The sequence below is a fragment of the Athene cunicularia genome, assembly GCF_003259725.1.
Source record: "Athene cunicularia isolate RWA chromosome 7 unlocalized genomic scaffold, athCun1 chr7_part1, whole genome shotgun sequence".
Classification (NCBI taxonomy): domain Eukaryota; kingdom Metazoa; phylum Chordata; class Aves; order Strigiformes; family Strigidae; genus Athene; species Athene cunicularia.
In genome coordinates, this window is record NW_020799107.1 from 8,015,708 (window position 1) to 8,035,339 (window position 19,632).

Genomic DNA, 19,632 nt, shown 5'->3' on the forward strand with positions numbered 1-19,632 from the left:
AGCTGCACTTTGAACTCTAATTTTGTATGTACATATGCAAACTTGAGCATAAAAATAGTGGATCTCTGAAGCAACCCCTGACAACAAGGAAAACAAGGCCAAGAGAAGCCTCTATAGTTTGAACTTAAAGGAGCAAAGGGCTACATATCTTTAAATACCTAAGCTACTAGACCCTCACCTGCCAGCCTGTCCATAGTAGTTCTGGAGCAGAAAGACACGTCATTCACATGAAGCTCCCTTGGTGCTTAGGTACCTGAATTTGCAAATTGGGTCTCATGGGTTTTTTTCTATTTCATTTTCCCATCACTGAAAAATGGATAACAACCAGGTAACAACACATACCCACTTCACACATGCTTTGGGCTGATAAAATAGATAGGGTTCATAAAAGAAAAGACACAAAAATTGCAGGCTAAGTAGTAAGTCCTTTAGCATTATTAATAATCACCTTACTATTGTGTCTAAGATAATCATGCTGGTATCAGGGTATAATACCTCAGTGGTTATGGTAACAATACAAAGTTATTATTCCTTCCACTTTGTAATTATCTCATTTCACTATTGCACAAAGGCTAAGTAAAACTAAGGAGATAATAATGCTATGCAGCAGGGGCACCAGCAGCATGGGAATACTCTGCTGTGTACTTACATGACCTTCATTGCAGCAATATGCATGCGCCTTGCAATCATTTGTGCATGCTGCCCTCTCACCATCATGACAAAGTTGAGAAGTGCTCTTTATTTCAGTTTCACTGACAGGCAACTGAGGCAGAGATGAGGTTAAGGGGTCTGCATGTGTACTGGCCCACATTTCAAAAGTGTAAAATGACTTTACAATTTAAGTCCTTCATAAATGAGTGAATAACGGTAGTAAAAAAATTCAAAATTAGTAATGAAGACATTAGAGGATTGGAAGATAAAGAGAGACTAGAACAGAATTAATGCCAGACATATGACTACGGCCTATCACAGTGTAAACTGAGCACAAGAATTACAGTCACAGAAGATAGTGTTAGGAAGAGCAATAATCTGCAGCAAAAGAAAGTATAGTTTAGGTTAAGTATCAGGATGAGAGTCACAGCTATAAAAAGCAGATGGGAAGTGGAATTGTCTCCCTAGAGAGGCGATAGAAACAGTCTCTCTGGATGTTTAAAAAACAGGTTAGGCATGCTGTTTAGAAGGACTGCTGCTCTATATGCAGAAGTCTTATCACATTCAACTCCTTTTTTGATGCCAGTGAAATCCCACATACAGCACTGTGGCAGAATAAAAGCCCAGAGGAAAAAGCAAGTCAACTGTCTCATTTGCTCCTCCAAAGCAGGATGGCTGGCATAAGAACTGGCATCACCCAGCACTGAAGAAGTGTCCGTTTTCTCTCCAAACAGCAGTCCAATAGGGCAGGACCAGGTGCTTCGTTCTAGTTGTATATGGTCTGAGGCAACACAAAGAGGTACAGAATCTGGCTGATGATGCCAGGATGTGAATTGCTAATGTGGAGGGGAGACAGAAAACACAGAGAAAACTGGACAGCAGCAGTCCCGTCCCAAGCACACACTTCCATCTTGGCACAGGCATTCCATCAGGAAGAAGGGAACAGGTCAAAATTAATGAGGCATGATCCCATGTGAATCTTACACCACAGTGATGCTGTCTAAACAAGGACCTCGTTACCCCTAAGTATTACAGGGCTGTCCGACCTTCTGGATGAGGTGACAGCAGGTTCAAGAGGTCTTGAAGAAAGGGGCAAAGGACAACTCGTCCTCTCTTTGTAATAAGCACCTTGTTGCACTGCAGAACTGAAACCTGCCCGGAGAAACTCCCTCATGGTGAAGCTGCAGTGTTGAGGCATTTGTACTCTTCCCCATTTTGTGGTGCAGGACCTCCTGCCATAACATAAAACTCTTCCCTGCCAAGGGTCTAGAGACTTAACCTGACACCAAACACAATTCTGCCATCCTGTCTCATTAAGGAGAAGAAACTTGGATGATCAGGGAAAGGAGAAGATGATGCAACCTCCCTCCAGATCTGCTCTCCCCATTCTCTCTGCTGAAGAATGGAGGACTCACTGGTAGACTTGCAGGAGGCAGACACATAGCAAGGCCACATTGCACTGAGAGATACAGCAGGAGGCACGAGACTTGTCTCACAGATATCATGATAAATCTTAGCACCTACTAATCTTGATGTGAATTGATATTTAGAACAACGATACTCCCATGGTGTTGGTGTCTCTCATCACTGGCAGAGTGGGTGAGTCTTTCTCTATTCCGCCAATTTACAGGCAGCCCCCAAGCACTAAAGGAACGGGCCACCTCCTGCTTACGTTAGGGCACCATGAGAAGCAGGGAGCCACACAGCATCTGTTCCCCTGTCATCTCAATCACACACCCTGGAGAGAGGGGGAAGGTAAAAAAAAAAAAAAAAAAAAAAAAAAAAAAAAAAGGAAAAAAAGCTGATACCCGGTCCTAAGAAAGAGAGATATTCATGAGGCTGGCACACAGCACATCTACCTTTGTTCACCACGACCACTTCTCCTGTTTCTCTGTCTTATCTGTCGGAAACAGATCTCTTGGGTTGAACAGTCAAAGATTGATCCATAACTACCACAGATAAGAGGGAATCTTTATGGAATTTCAATACTTTTAAAAGTGAACACTTCTTGCTTTGGGTAGAACCATACCTTTTCAGAAGTTCTCCCCAAAACCAAAGCCTACATGTATCTTTTCTGGAAAGATCATGAACCCACAGCATCTTTAAATCAAAGATGATTTCTCAGTGATAATTATGCTCTGAAGAAAAGGCTTAGCATGTCCAAGCTTGTACACTGAGATAATTCCGAGCACATAAAAGATGATCTTTTTATATAACTGATACTAATACTTATCACAGTAGTGCTCTGGAGGTGAAGAGGACCCCACCACTTCAAGGATCAGGTTCAGATGGGGCTTTAGTGAATTATGGGATCCAAGTTGGCTCTACAGAGGATTAAACTTTAAATAAGGATGCCTGGGGGATGAAAGACCTGGCATACCAAACTCCTACCCCTGTACACATTTTGATCTTACCTTCCAAAAATGCACATACAAACAATATGGAAAGCAGAATACCAGAGATTTTAGACAGTCTACAACACAGACCAAAGGCCTCTGGGTGCTGGAAGCATTAATGAGAAAGCAGAGAAGGTGCAGTATTGTGTACATGCTAATAGCAGTTTGGAACCTGGCATCCGATAAGAAAAACACAAAATGATTTTGTGACGAGGTTAATTCCACTGAGTTTAACTGAAATAGCACAAGAAAACCTGAGAGGAAGAGTAGCTCTGCCTGATTAAATAGAGCTTTAAGTATCAGATCAACAGAATAAATGCCCACCGGCTCATCACAACTGAGTGAAGATGCTGTTTGCTAACCTATTTGTGGAACTGGGATTTGCATGCAAAATATCCCCTCGCCTCTTCACATACTTGCTTCATTTTTCACAGATAGTATCCTACTTGTTCACATTTAATTCTTTTTTGCCATTCCCAGCGTGTTTGAGTCAGTCCAGCACAGAGAGTAAGGAGAATTTCAGGTCCCAAGATTCTTTTAATTATGATGTTCCCAACCTCAAAGACATGGTTACACAGTAGATATTGGGCCTTTTGAGACTGGAGATGTTAATAGTGGTAAAAGTCTTCAAGATGAAAGAAGCAGTTTAAAACATCGACTCTTCATTACTCTTAATAACTGTCTTTGCCACTGTTTCAATAATTCTCACTGGCTTTTGACACGCAGGACTTCAGGTACAGCATTGTGTCTTTCAGCACTGTGCTTGTTCTCCCAATTTTTCAGCTGGACTGAGACACCCACAGGTGGGATGACTCTTCCAAACATGTACTGAGTCAGGCACATTGTCAGAACTAGGAACCAGGTTCCTTCTGCCTCTGAGCACAGTTGCACACACAGATATCACTTGTCAGTTCTGACGACAACAGCCATGCAATTGCAGGTGTTAGAACATCTCGAATGGCTCACTACCACACCAGAGGAGCTGAGAAGAAAGTCCTTATGGAGAAGAAGAGATGAGAAAGATAGACTTGCAAACCAAGAAGTGTAGAAGGAGTTACTATCTTTCCATGAACGAGGCATTTACCTTTTTAATTATACATACCTTTCATCTTCCACATTGTACATAGTTTGCTAAGATTGTGCTTTTGGGAGTTTTTGCCTGAGCCTTTCCTTTTCAAAACACATGCTTCACTGCTTTTCTTTTGCAAATAAAATGATACCATTAGTTCAGTGCTGCTGAAGAGCTGGGCAGTAACAATGTGCAGCAGCAACCGGGAAGAAGAGGGGGAGGAAAAAGCAAATATTTGTTAAAAGTGGATAAGGGGAAAAAAAGCATTTTCTAAACAGGAAAAAAGTAGCTTGGAAGCAAATTTTAAAATGTATTGCAAGGAAAAGCTTCTGTGACAAGAAAAAATAATGATCTGACTACCTGTTTTTGGGAAGAAATAAACAGTAAAACTGCTTTCATATATGAATAACACTTACATACTCCCACAGTAAGGGAATGTGATTGAAGTTGCTAAGATAAAGAGAAGAATCTGGAAATTCCATAATTAAGGTTGACTGAGAAGAGTTCATGTGGCCAATGTGTGTGTGTATACATGACAGAACAGTCTTTTAATCATAAAAATCACAAAATAATTTGCCCACAGGACCATCCTTGCTTAGTGCAAAGGATGGATGGATGGTTCTCACTTAATCTGTGTTTTGTTTTCCCCTCAGCAAGTGATCCCATCCCTCATTTACGGCTTACTGCCCAAGCTCTGCTCTGAAAACTAATGCACTAATTTTTTCTATGGGCTCTTCCAGATTGCTCATCACTGCAACCTTGACTTTTAAAAGAATTATCAAAGCATTTACGTTGACAATAGCATTATGAGGGGAGGGCTGACTTGGCTCCATTTTAGACAGAAGAGAAATTAATGTCAAAACATGACTGTTAATTTTACATGCCCATTTGAAGATGCTTGGCTTTTTAGGGTAAAACAGCATCAGGTTGTATGTCATATCTTTTAAAGCACTAGTCAACATCTAGGTGCTTTAACTATCAGATTGATCTGTTGGATCAACTGTCTTCCTTACAATTTCTGGGTTTTGTTCATTAAATTGCCTACAGTAGAATTCATCTCATCTGTTTTGCAGCTGCATTTGTCTCGTGCAGTTCTAAAGATGATAGAGAAGATGGGCATGTCTCAGGGTGAGGTAGCAGGTACTCCGTGCCTGCGATCAGGAGACTGGCTTTGCCTGGATGTTTTCCTCTTTAAAACCAGCAAAACCTAGGCAAGGTGAAGCCAACCCCTGCTGGTTTGTCAAGTGCATCCTGCAGGAGGGGTCTACCAACTTCTGCCCCAGCCCTCCACAGCATGTCCTTACATCCTGGAAGCCCACTCGGGCACCTCTCCTGTATTTTCTATGTTGTGGAACTATGGAGTTAATTCTGAAAACAACATCTGAAAGTCCCGTAAGTACCTTGAGGCTCATGCCCACTCTTAGTGTAATTCTGTGCATGAATCTCTCCCCAGGCATTATTCTACTGATGTCCTGAAGGCATCATTATATTCCTGAAATCAAAGAAGCTGCATGTGGGAGGAAAATACAGACACAAAGTTCATCAGAACTCCATATGTCAGTAAAAGGTAAATAATTGCAGGGGTAAATCACTGCAAGATAAGTCCTTAATTATTTAGGGTTAAAGAGCAGCAGTGTTACAGATGCGAAGTAATATTCTGTTAACCACTCATCCTGGGAACATTTATATAGTAAGATATTATTCTGCACAAGAAGGGGAGGCACAATGTGGATTGTGATGCTTAGAAACATTTTCAAATAAATAGGAAATAATATTAAAAATCATGAATAAAAAAATCCATCCAAAGCAAAAAAACCCCAAAGATGTCATACATTAATTTTTTTTCAGGTTAATAGTAGCTTCAGCTATTTCAAATATCTCTGAGATGCTTCTGCTAATTTCTGTTTGCAATTACATTTCCTTATTTTTTCACCTTTGCTGTCTTACTGCATGAAAATCCTGCACTAAGCACAGGAAAAATTGACTAAATGGCAGTAGTGAGAGGGTGTAGTTGACTAAGTGGTGACACAAACAAAGTGCTTTCAAAATCACAGATCAAACTAGCTGGGAGGAAAAAAAAAATTAAACAATCTTTAATTCCTTTCTTGCATACTCTGCCTTCCATAAAAAACAAATAGTTTAAAACCTTCTTGGGAAATAAAAAAGAATGGGGTGTTTTTGATTAATAGCACTTTTTTATTTAAGAAGGAAAAGGACATACAACAGAAAAAAGGAAATTGGTCTTGCACTTATGAAATCATGTACCAGATTCTCAGCTGGTGCAAAATAGCAGTACTTTCTTTGCTTACGGGATGTAATTCAAATCTATATCAGCTGAGGATTTGACCTAAAGAGCTTTCTTCTTATAAATAAGAACCATATTCAGACTCATCTCAGTTTAGACATTAAGGGTACCAGATTGAAACTGGATTCAAGTCTCATATTTCAAAACAGTTTTCAACCTCTTCTTTCTGTATTCTATCTGATATACTTTTTTCTGGTCAGAAATAGCAGAAGAGGTAAACATTTATAGAATCATAGAATCATTTAGGTTGGAAAACACCTTCGATGAAGTTTACTAGATTTTCTACACCTTCAAGGTCTATGTTCTTTGATGCGTGCTTTATTAAAGCAGAAAGTGCTTGTATAGTACACTGATACGAAACTGCTTTAAATGCTTTCCTATCAGTGTACTATACAAGCAGTTTTTTAAAGTGAACATCTCCCCACCTTCTCCATGAACCAGGTTCCACAAATACATATGCACAACCACGCAAGCTTTCCTATGTAACAGGGACAGAAAGACACCTTAAATTCCACGCTCACGTTCAGACTGGCATTTCACCTTTGTGTAGATGGATGCCAGGTTTTAGGGCAATATCTCAGGTTTCTAACTCTTCACCTGAGTGCTACTCTAAGAACTGTCTTGGAGAGTGTTGTGGGAGCACTTGTTTGTTCCTGCTGGCCCTCTGTTGAAAACTTGTAGCTGACTAGTTAAGAGGGGTGACTCTTTCTCCACTGAAAACAAACCATAAAATTACAAATTGAGCACACCTGAACACAGCTAAGTCAGTCAGGGAAGGAGCTCCAGGGGAACCTGTATGCCTAAATAGCTTAGGTGCCTTCTGAAAATCCCGCACCTTTACATTTCATCCTCATGCAAAAAGCAGAAACATCAGCCATGCACTTTTCACACAGGAAGAACGAACAATCTCTATCAATGGCTGTATCTAGGTAACAAAACCTATATTCATATTATGAAAACAATCTTCAACCGCAATGTTCATGTTTTGTAATGTGGGCTATTTTATGTCACAACTCCCTTTTTTATTTTAATGGTGAATATTTTTATCGTGTTTTCTTTTTTACTAAATTTCAAGTTGAAACTACAGTTACGGTCAGATGTGTGAAAACTGCACCTCACAGCTCCACAGACATTTTCCCTTTTGACTTTCAGATCAAATCCTCACGGCTGACAACTCTCAAGAAATTCTCAGCCTAATCCCACACTTGCACTCCCTTGGAAGCTCATGCTTTCTGTCAGCAGTACGTTTGCATCAATACAGCCTCCTGCATACTCCAAAGTCTACCTGGAGAAGCTTACTAGCTTATCCTTTCTGATTCTTGGAAATGTCAAGGCAACTCTGTATCCTAAGACCAGCCTAATGCTCGCAAACCAGAAACCTCTACTGAAGTGACACTGACCCTGCAGAAGAAACGCATATAAAGAGTCAGGAAGCTCCACGATTACATTCTCACATGCAGAGTTTCTGTCTGTGGCTGCACTTCAACCACTGTGTTTCAGTAGTCACACATTTGCTAACACCTCAGAAAAGTTCATCTATAATGCTGTCACTTGTAACCAGTCCAATTATCTCTGCTCATTCAACAATGAAAAACACAGTCTCCTATAAATGGCTTGGACACAAAAGTTGAACATCCTAGGAGATAAAAAACAGAGCCAGATCTCACTCAAGAGTCTTACACAAATGTGGACAGAAGTGGCAGAATGCAGCCCCTTGGTGTAGCCTACAGGGACTCGAAACCTGTATCCTGATCATAAGGGCTACCAATATAACTACTAACATGCAGTTATGTGACAGGTGTTTCTTTAGAACATATCAAGAAACTATATGAAGTAGGCTTGATATAGACATGATACTATCAGGTAGCAAGGCAAGACAAACCCAATCTCTCTTGGCCATTGGGTCTGCTCTAGGGCAAGTGCTGTGCCTGCCATGAATTGGGACAGCAGCAAGATGTAACTGAATCAAAAATGCAATTAGGAGGTTTTTGAAAGATGAACAAGTATGAACTCCACTAGCATATGGCATTTATTAGATTAAGAAATGGGTATGAACTGCAAAGCAGGCTTCCAAGAGCACACAGTTATTCTTTTCGATCTCTGGAATTTCACAGCTGCTTTGGGGCTGAGAATGTCAAAACAATCTGCCAGCGAAGCCTGGATACACCCAAGGAGACATTAAAAGGGAAATGCGATACCACTAGCGGAGGAGCTCAGTTACACAAAAGGAGAGGTGTGGCTGAACCACAACTTTTCTGATTCACATCAAGGCTTTCCCAAAGTTCTGAGCTGCGCTATCTGAAGAGGATAGTACAGACCCAGAGACACCAGGATCACTTGAACGGTAAAGGAAGAAATGAGAGGGAAGAGAAGACAAGGTGGGCTCACCAGAGTGCGTCCTGAGGTGTCCTGTGAGGGCGTCCCTTCGTCGGCAGGCATAGCTGCAGAAAGGACATTTGAATGGTTTCTCCCCAGAGTGCAACTTGATGTGCCTCAGCAGGTTCCCCTTCTGGGTAAAAGAAGCTCCACATTGGTTACAGTGGAAGGGGCGTTCACCTGGAAGGGAATTGGAAGGGAGAGAGCTGTCAAGAAACATCAGAAGATGCATGGAGCCAGTTATTCTGCTCTTTGTAACAGTGCCATCTTACATAGGTACAAGACCCCACCATCACATGGCACTTGCTAACGTCAGAGCCTGTTTCTTTTGTACAACAGACGAAGCCTCAAATCACTATTTGAGGCTCCTTCCTTGAGGTGATTAATGTAGCCCAATTTTCTCAAAGTTCTCCACCTCAGAGGTTTTATCCTTCATAAAAGTTGAGCTCTGCTCAAAATCTAAATCTATAACTGTGGTTTTGTAGTATTTATCTCTATGGTTTTGCACTTATTTTTAGTATAGGTCCAATCCATATGAGTTTTTAGGACTGACTAACAATTGGACTTGGACAGATGTTAAGGTCTTAGCTTCAAACCAAATCTTTTGCTTACATTATACTTGAATTGAAATCCCCTTTTAAAGACTGCTTTGCAATGCTAGAATGCTATGAAGAGAATCAATGCAAGTGACGATGAAGCCCACAGGTTTTGGGCAGTAGCAAACACTGATAAAAATCTTAGACCATTAAACTGTGAAATAAGCCAATTTGTGCTCTAAGTAAAACTAATTGAAAAGACTCATTTGATTAAAAAAAATTTAAAAAATCAGAAACTCTACACCTTACCCTCTCCCTTCACCCCATGCATTCATGCACATCCAAAATTTCTTTTGATGTTAATCCTTCATGTTTTCCCTAGACAGTGGCATTGGATCCATAAAAATAAACAACCTTTAAAAACTATTATTACTATTATTATTATTTAGAGGAAAAAACCTGACAAACACACAGGTTTTGTGAAGTATCACAAGTTATCGAAACCATACTCTTATGTCAACATTTGTTGAGGACACTCAGTCTCTGTTCCAAGCATTCTTTCAGACAGTCTGCTCAAATCATCCACTTGTGTCCCTCTGTGCAAACCAATAGGGCACAAGCATATACTTGTGCTGGCCCCTTGCCTAAACGCTTTACTGCAGCTGGGCTTTAGACGCAGAAATGTTTTCACCAAGTAGGGCTCCAGTGCAACAAGTCTTGAACATCAGATTTAAGACGTAAGCAACCTCATTAATTTGTTCAGTGCATCACAGAGTCTGGTGGGACTTTCTGATGTTGAATTCAGCGGCCTGAAGCACAGATCTCACAAAGTGCAAACACATTCTGTGATCTGCCACATCTCTCCAAAGTCTTTTTCAATTGCTTTAAATAGATTACTCCCTTGCCGGACAAAATTAATGCTATGTTTTTACAAAAGTAGTTCACGTGCCTAGTGCAAAGTACAAAATAAGCCTGTAGATTCAAATGGAAAGAGGAAGAAGAACGCTCTTACAGATGCCCACAAGCAATTCTTGCTTCAGTGGTTTAAATCACTGCCAGCATTATGGTCCTGCCAGGAGGGCAGCAGAAGACAGGTGCACCATATATATGCCACACTTCTGCAATTTCACTTCACATGCGTGATCTGGAAAGTACATCTGAAACCACTTCAGATGCACTGAGGAAGATACTAAGGTTTCTACAATCTTATCAAGAACATTATAGAGAAATCATAATAAAAAAAAAAAAAATCAGGGCATAAAGCTCTTCTTCCAATACACTGAACATGAGCTCATTGGAATTGATAGAATTTGTGGTCACCCTTTCAAACTCCCACACTATACTTAAAGGATCTGATTAACCATTATCTTCTTTCAAATAATTTCAAAATGTCCGTAACAGAGATATGTAAAGAGCCTGCAGTAGAAAAACGTATGGATTTTTTTTTTCTTTTCTGTTTTGCTTTCACTGTCTGAGAAAACAGGCAAAACCCCTTCTTTGACACGTTTCTCAGTATTCAGGAATGATAGCTTCAGTTTCAGGATGACATTAAAGAAGGTAGCGAGTTTCTTACCAAGTCTAAAGTCTTTCCTTTTACTCCTGCTGTATTTAAAACTGCAGTTAATATGTTTTACCCACTACATCACCCACGTATCTCTGATATTTTGGAGGCCATGTAAGAGCAGGTATTATTCCTTGATAAACTGGCAGCTGAAGCCTCTGGTCAGGAATTCAAATAGTCACTGCACCACAGTTCGGGGACACGGATGACATGAAAACACCCACCACAAAGTCACCGATACTCCCTTCCTCTCTTGAAATAGATAGAATCTGCCACAATAGCACATTTTACCTTAAATAACCTTTGTATCTATTTAAAGCCAGCACAAATTAATTTTTCTTACTGGCTTAATTCTGGGTAAATAGCTGCTTTGATCTGTTTGTTATACTTTTGTCCAATCATTTGATTCCTTCTCCTTGTTTAAACTGCAGGCTTGTGGGATGACTGATAATTTTGGTCACACCTTTGTACTATTGATTAGTGGCTTTTACAATTAGTACAGCTAATCTGAAAGACCATTATCCAATTGAAGGGTACACCAAAAAAAGTAAAGACTTAATAATAAGAATATTTTGCTGGTTTTCCAAGAACTGTGCTGATACCTGCTCCAGATACTAGCAAACCAGATTTCTTTGTCCCTTCAGTGCCTTGAAAAGACAATTGCTTATCCTGCTGCCTTTTCCTAGTAGGTCTGTAAGCAGTTCTCCAGTATTACTATTTCCTAATAATGAAATAACAACCTTGACATCCTTTCTCCTCTTACTCTTCTGTGAAAACTCGTTTTTATCCATAGGCTCAAATTAATCACACTTCGAACTAAACATCCACTCACAAAAAGTCTTTAAATAAATTTCTTCTCTACATGACAGTCCTTGATGATGTTTCAAATGTTTTTGTATCTTTGGGGGTGATGGCAGCACAGACATACCAGAAACTATAGACCTATTAAACAGGTGGCATACACAACTACAAGAGAGTAATGACAATTATAAGCATGGTATGTTTTTCACTATTTATAGCTATATATTTACCATTTGACTCTATATACTTACACTGATTTATTAAAGTAAAAACTCCTTATAAGAAGAACATGTACTGAAAGGTGACTTATGCAAGTGTTTTGCTTTTCAGCACTGGAAACTATGTGACTACAATGCAACTGCAAAATATTTTTAGTCTACTCTAAGTATTAAACCTTTTCTCTATTTTAGAGCTAAACCATGGCAGAAAAACCTCAAAGCTTAGTGACTTATAAAAACAAACCAAACCAAACTGAATTTCTGAGTGGGGAGAGGAGGAGGAACAGCTAGCCAAACAAAAATGATGTTTCTTTTCAACTCCAGTTTTAAGATCTAAAGCCAGACAAAACCAAGAATGTCTAAAAAGCCTTGTTCTGCAGCTCAGGGAATGTAATTATCTAAAGTAACTTCAGGAATGGACATGGCAAGGTGAGCTAGAGCTGCCAAGTATTACCTTTCCTAAAGGCTTGTGCTCCCCCCTAAGAGGGGCTTGTGACAGGGAACAGCCCTGATAATTAATTAAATACACAAATCCAACGGTTTTAATCATTTTACATTTCAAATATTTACCTCCAAATTACAGTAAAATACTGCTGAAACTTCACAGTTTGTTGTTTAACATGCATCTGTTACAGCTATGTCTCCTCCAGGAAATGAAATAATGAAATATTACTGCTCCTTAACTACACCAGTATCTAAAGTACACAAGTTAACTTGCTGTTGTGTAAACAAATGCTGAAATGAAAGGTGAAGTGGACCAAGGGAGTCAGGGTTATTAGCAAGACACTGTCCCTTCATAAGTATCTTTAATATATGGCAGCTGGCTGGAGACTTTATAGAACAAGCTACGAACGCCGTCTAGCTGATACAACCTGAAACCAAGCGAATGAACCGATTAACTTCCCACTAACAGCATTCATATTTTACCACGTATATGTCAAATGTTATTTCAAAAAGCAAACCAACTCCTTCTTCTGCTTAATTGGAAGCTTCCCTGCACAATAACTCTCCTTTACCGCCTCAGCACGGAAGTGCTGCGCAGAAGTTTCAGTATGAGTTATCCTTCTTAGAATCTCATACTGGTGCAAAATAATACATCAGTGATATTTTCTGTATCAAAACAGAAATTTGACTGAGGACAAAGAGCCTCCAAACCAGCAGCAAGGAGAGTCAGATTTTCACAACCCTTGGCTGGTAACTTTTGTGCCTTTGAAATAAAATGGATCAACTCACAAAATAATGCATTAGTTCTCATTAATAGCGAGGCCTAGTTATTTCTACAGCAGTGCTCAAGTCCCTTCCTGTAAATGTTTTAATTACCTTTTTAAAAAAAATGTTGGTTTTAAAGTCTCTTCATTATAACAAGGAAAGCCAGGAGAGTGTTCTACATAGAGCTGGATCCAGTGGGACTACATTTAACATCCGTCCTGGTTAAATGTGTATCTAAGATCTCAGCCTTTTTTGTTTGGCACATACTTTTGATGTGCAAAGAATAGCTTAGGTACTTCTCAAACACATTTATTTTAACCCCTTAATGCAAAATTACTGTGTCCATGCTGCCATCAGAAAGTATTTGCTCATACTAATAATACCGATTTTCACCCTTCTGTAGTAGGCTTTTTGTTAATATTCGGTTAAAATGAAACATTTCTCCTCATTCATCAGATGCTGCAACTGCTCTGATTCTGCTCTGTCCAGGAGCACAAATGAAATATCAGTTGTGCTACCAACAGAGTGACACGCAGTGAGTTGCAACCTGCCTTTATCCAAGCGAGATACAGAGCAGCAGGCTTCGCTCCAGTTCTGTATTTGTTATTCTGGGGACAGTCTACTCTGCATACCTACGTACTGCTCTATCAGATTCACTTAACAGGCTGCACATCCCCTGAAATCAGTGATTTTACTAGGGCTTTTTGTTGGGAAAAACCTACTTCAGAAAGGGCAATTTATTATAAAACAGTAGTGACAACTCTCTCATAAAAATTCTGGGAAATCCTGGGTGATTTCCAAGTGTCCTCTGAACACAAATTTATGACCATATTCTTAAGGGAGAAAAATCCTTCGTGAACTGGCAAAAATATCAGAAGAGTTTAGCTACTGAGTACTGCAAGTAAAATGCATCCTTAGGCAGAGAGCAGTTTTGAAAATCTAAGCTCCCCTTCTTTATGCTTAAGTAGAAAATGAGACTTTTGGAAATGTTAGATTTAAGAACCTAAGTAGACAAGATCACTTTTAAAAATTTGCGTCTACAATTTTTGATTCAGTGCCAAATCAATTCATATTGCAAGAGGCAGGAAGCCTGCACTAGGTTACAAATTACAAATTAGACCAAAGAAAACGTTTCTACTAGAAAATAAAACAAGCAGGCCCATGGAGCAAATCGTAATATGTTAATATGACCATTTGTTTAAATTTGTTCTTCGTTAGCTTCTTTAGGCACAGCAGTCTTCTATACTGAACAGCACAACTGGGTTTTTCCTCATTTATTAATGGTGTCCCAAAAACTTGAACTCTGCATGAAAAAAAATTAAACAGCATTCAGAGTTCCAGTGTTGCATATGTTCAGTTATAACACTATGGATGCTAAAGCAGAACTTGTGGATTTACCTCATGGGCACATATCTCATTTCACTGAATTTGTAGTACTAAAATGCACGTGGAGTGCAAGCAAAGATCTGAGACCCTCCTATGGTTAGCACCCAAAAAAGCCTAAAACTAACCTATGAGCAGCCCAAAGTGAAAGTTGGTCAAGACTGCTATCCCCGTTGCCTGCTGTGCTGTGCCCTGTACCCAGGGACCCAGATTTGACCTGTCACTGTCCCACTATGTCCACACAGAGAAAGCATTTACCCTCTGGGTGTTCTTAGAACAATGAGGATGATCCCAACCCTCCTTTAGAAATAAAAAAGTGTTTCAAAATACAGCAGTAGACTAGATAAAGGACTGGATGATACAGTGGAGAAAAAAACCCCACAAATTCACAGTGCAAGGAAGAACAATGCATGGACCTTGCAGATTACAGAGGCAGCAGCAGCAGGGCTGTACCAGCGAATGGTTTCTGCTTTACCAAAAATGAGGAGCAAGAAAATTTTAATTCAGGCCCGCTAGAAGAAAGCCTAAAGAGGTGAGAAATCACTGGAGTTCCTTTTCATTACCTCAGACAAATTGGATCATTGACCTTATCTTCTTCTTCTCCCCTTCCCTCAACATCCCCAAGCATAAGCCCCTGGAGTATCCAGTGGCAATATTATGTGACCAGTCATCTCCTGAAGTAACAAAAAACTCTGATAAAGATGTTGCCATTCAGGGCATGTGCTGCGGAATATGAAATCTGGACCAAAAGAAGATAGTATGAGAAAGGAGGAAAATAAATCAAACTTGACACATGCTATTTTTCTGACATGAGGATGTAGCATGTGCGGGAGGGGGTGGGGGGTACCCTGCTCACTAAAGTAGGAAGTGCATCATGCTTAATTCCCACATCGAGTGTTTTATTTATTTTCTGTCAGCAATGACAAACAAATAGAAAGGCCTTCTCCTGATGCCCATGCAGATTACAAAAATGCATCACCTGAATTATCAGTGTTTTCAGAGAAATGTGTTTGGCAGTATCAGATGAGCAGTGCCATGAGCTCCGTGACAGAGGTGCCATGGACCAAAGCATCACTTCCACCATGTGCACGAGGCAGCACTTGTGCAGATCTGAAGGATGAATGGGAAATCCCTGGCTTGGTCTATCATGGGAAGGGGCAACTGCAGACATCCGAGGAAATGGATGCTCCAGCACATGAGGATGAGACATTGGACACCGAGTTCATCTACTCCAGCACAGATTAATTTTCCCTGTCCCTGTATCTGTGTAACTGAACTCCCATAATGTAGCAGGGAAGACAAGTGCTCCTCAGAAACAGATGAATAATGGTTGAAGAAAACTGTGACTCTACATGTTTAACGCAGCCAAAGCCATATAGCACAGCTTCTCGCAAAGCCTAGGTCCCTGGTGTAAGGAAAGCCACATTCTCATCCCAGCATACATGCAAATTACAGCCTCTACTATGGACCACAGCTTTTTGTGTGATTTACATAGAATGCTGACAGGTTTTTTGGGAAGGGAAAGAGACTTTAGTTTTTGCCAATGCAAACAACTGGCCAGGCCATGCTCTGGTTGTGTATAGATAAAGAGAAGAGTACAGCAGGATTCAGCTCCCAAAACATACTTAAACTGGCTTTGAGAGGTAAGGATTTACATGCCAGTTGCATTAGCTGATAAAGAATATCGTCCTTTTGCACTCACTAGGGACAACCTCCCTTCCCTCCACCATTCTCCCTTGGGCTGCAAAACCAGACTACCCACAGGTCAGGGCTCATTCCAGAGCTGGGGCCAGCCCATCGTGTCTGGCTGCTGAGGAAGTGGCACTGCACTTTAAAAGATTGATACCAGTATGTTAAAAATACTCCTTAAAATCAAGGATGTGGAAATCCAAGCAAACTTTTCCTTCTGTTGTGGACAGTGAGGCAGCAGCATGTATTAAAAAAACAAAGGGGGGGGGGGGGGGGGAAATATTTTGTCCATAAAATATGAAGAACAAACACCCGCTGAGGCTCCAACACAGAAATCTGCTTAACCTTAATAAGATTTAAGTGTGTATCTTAAGGTAAGTATATATTGTAGCACTTCAGGTGACTTACACATGCTTATAACTCATAAAAGTTAAGCATAAGTTTACATGTTTTTTTTGAATCAAAGGCTCTGCTAGGTAGACCTCTGCAAGACCAGAGCGCGTTGTCTTCTGGAACCATCTGTACTTTTGGAGGTAACTGTCACTCGCCCCCGAGGAGTAGCAGTGACAAAGTGAGTACCAGCCTCCTGGGCACCCTAGTTTGTCATATCAGCCAAAACTCCCCTGAAATTCTGTGTTTTGAACTCAAGGCTTCATTTTTTCAGACCTCACAGACCTGCTCAATCAGCACATCACAATGTTTTGTCTGCCTCTTGATTTCTCAAATCCCTAAGCCTAGTAAGCTGTTTTGGTCTCCAAACAGTAGTAGTTACTAATAGTACTAAAAATAAATTATAGAAGAACACAAGCATTGAAAGGTGCCACAAAAATGGTATCTGGATGGTGAAGGGGAGCCAAGTGCTAGCCCACAACAGCAGTTCAGGTGAAGTTCCCGATGGAGCTGTCAGACAATGAGCAGCAACCCCATCCTGGTATTGGGATCGCTAGGTAATGAGTGTCCCCTGCAGGGTTTGCTAATCCCAGGTTTGTGAGGGCACTTGCAAAGGACGTGTGAGATCCCTGGGAACCTGCTGGCATTGTCTGCCTGTGAGCACCTCCAAGACCGTCTAAGACTCACCTTAAAGGCTTATAAGTCTTGCACATGCACACACATGAGCACACACACCCCCCCTCATGCCAGAGGATGACTCTCACCATCTTGCTCCTGGTCAAGAACAGTAAAAAAGGCAACTTCCAGAATTTGTGCTTGTTTTAAGAACCAAAGGCTGGAAATCAATGTCAAGGAAGCACCATGATTGCCGGAAACCCAGCATCACCAGAATTTGGGGAGCAGGAAGAGAACGAAACCAATGAAGCCCGTCTCACCCCTCCCCAGCCTCCTGCTACCCCATGAATGAAAAGGGAAGAGAGAAGAGTTGTCAGGTAATATCAACATCAGACGCCACAGGCAGTCATCAGATTTTCTTTCAGCTGCTTACCAGTGTGGCTCCTTTTATGTACCATTAGCACATTGGGCCCAATGCAAACCATGCCACAGACGTCACATTTCAGTTTACCATTCGGAAGCCGGATTCCTCCCTCGCTCGATAGCTCCTGGATCTTTCTGTTATCCGTCATCTCGTTACTCTCAGTGAGGGGCTCTTCCAGGCTGCTTCCTTCATCATGAGCCCTGATCTCATCCTCCTGACTCAGGGGCTTCCTGTCACATTCCTCATCACTTTGCATTTCTAGCTTTACTGAATTTGCTGAAATAAAAAAAAAAAAAATAAATTAAAAATGTGTATTTTCTACATTCCAAACTGGTAATATCATGATAAATTCCTAGTATTGTCAATATTAAAGCACAGTCCTGAAACTCAAACTAACGTGAGGCCCTCGTGGCGATGATGGAACTTCAAGTTACAGCTGCATATTTCTTCAGGGCCCTGTTTGGTTTTGGGTTTTGTTTTTTTTTAATTCCTAATTTCTATCCCTATTTTACAGTATAGGAACTAAGGCACAGCATGATTCAGAGACCTAACAGAAGTTGCAGAGATGCAGGAGGCTTAAAAACTGACCTCCTTCTTCTCAGCTTGAAACACAGGAGCTCCCTTCCCTTCAAGGAGCCTGAGTTAGAAAGCAAAGGACATAGCCAGAGCTGCTTCCTTCAGCTGCTGCCTTGAGCTAGCGCACCAACACATAAGGTGTCCAAAGAGAGGATACTGCACTGCCACAGCTCATGGAAACATCCATTGTGGACAGGATTGTTCAAAACACAGGAACCTAGAGAAGCCAGGCTTGTGAACTGTGTTGGAAATCTCCAAATGCACAGGCAGGTTTACTGACAGAGGGGAGACCAACCTGTGGAGGAGCCTCCAGTGCTTTTTTGCTACCATCTTCTGATTCACGTAAATGGGGCACTTGCCAATGCAAACAGATCTGAAGCAAGACCTATGCTGCTGGCTTATTTATATTTGCAAGTGAAATAAGTGCAGTTGACCTTTCATATCTGCCTAGTTAGACTGGTGGGCTCACAACTGATTTCTGTGATCTTCAGGTCACAGGATAAACCTCCTCTAACTATCAAGAGCTTGTGGGATCAGAAAATCTATAAAGAAAATTAATGCATCTCACTTTTCATGTAGGGGTGTCGGTGCAGGGGTGTTTTAATCACCAAACACCCCTATTTCAACACCTCAATGGTTGGTCAAAACTGCCAAAAGGCCTGTCCCAGAGTCACACTCTCCATCCACACAGTCAGCCAGAAGGCAAGCCCACGTGTCTGCTTCCCTAAGCCTTGATCCTGCTGAGAGGTTTAAAAAGGAGGTGATTCAGCCTTCATATCTAAGCAGTCTTTGACCTCTGTACTAAGGCCCTTGGCACGAGTGTCAGTGACAGCAGTGGAACCTGGCCAGTGTCTGCGAACCCTGGCCAGGTGTGCTCCAGAGCAGCCACCAAAGGGATATCTTGCTGAGGACCCAACAAGACAGTTAGAAGTAAATATATCTGATTGCTCTGAGGCATCAAACAGCTGGCCTGGAAATGTCAGAAGAACAAACCCTACCACTTAAACTTCCTCCTTCATCATGATTTCTCCTCCTTTCCCAGAATTTACAGTTAAAGAAAACCCAAGGTTCAGACACTGGCATTGATGTTGCAACTCTAAATCACTGTTGTTACTTCTAGACAAAGCATAACAGGCTAAAGGCACCAAAGACCAAACAATAGTAAGATGTTGCTTTTCAATCATAAAATTGTTGAAACACATCTTCCACTATTCATCACGGCACTAATGGGAGCTAAGGAATGAAAGTAGTATTACAGCAAAGCACATCCAGAGCAAGGACACAGCCAGATGAGATCACAGCAGGCTAATATCAGCACAGGCACTGTCACTGAAAAGCTCTATAACTACAAAATATTTGAGCACTTCATTATAGAAGGGAATTGATGTATTTGTTGCCACACAGATGCGTTTATTGTTTAAAAGAAGAAACAA

The 19,632-nt window shown here is 40.9% G+C and overlaps 1 protein-coding gene across 6 annotated transcripts in view; it reads right to left on the reverse strand.

Moving 5' to 3' along the window:
* Positions 1 to 19,632, reverse strand: part of IKZF2 (IKAROS family zinc finger 2) — a 115,863-nt gene that overhangs the window by 38,002 nt on the left and 58,229 nt on the right. For 4 of the 6 annotated variants that reach the window (XR_003398800.1, XM_026852693.1, XM_026852696.1 and 1 more), the window contains exons 3-4: positions 17,633 to 17,899; positions 8,810 to 8,977 (exon numbers count right to left, since the gene is read on the reverse strand). Coding sequence is in view for 5 of the 6 variants with exons in the window: in XM_026852693.1 (XP_026708494.1) it covers positions 8,810 to 8,977; positions 17,633 to 17,899 (435 nt within the window). In the remaining variant the exon portion in view is untranslated. The remainder of the gene's footprint in view (positions 1 to 8,809; positions 8,978 to 17,632; positions 17,900 to 19,632) is intronic. The other 2 variants (XM_026852695.1, XM_026852694.1) reach the window with 1 other exon arrangement.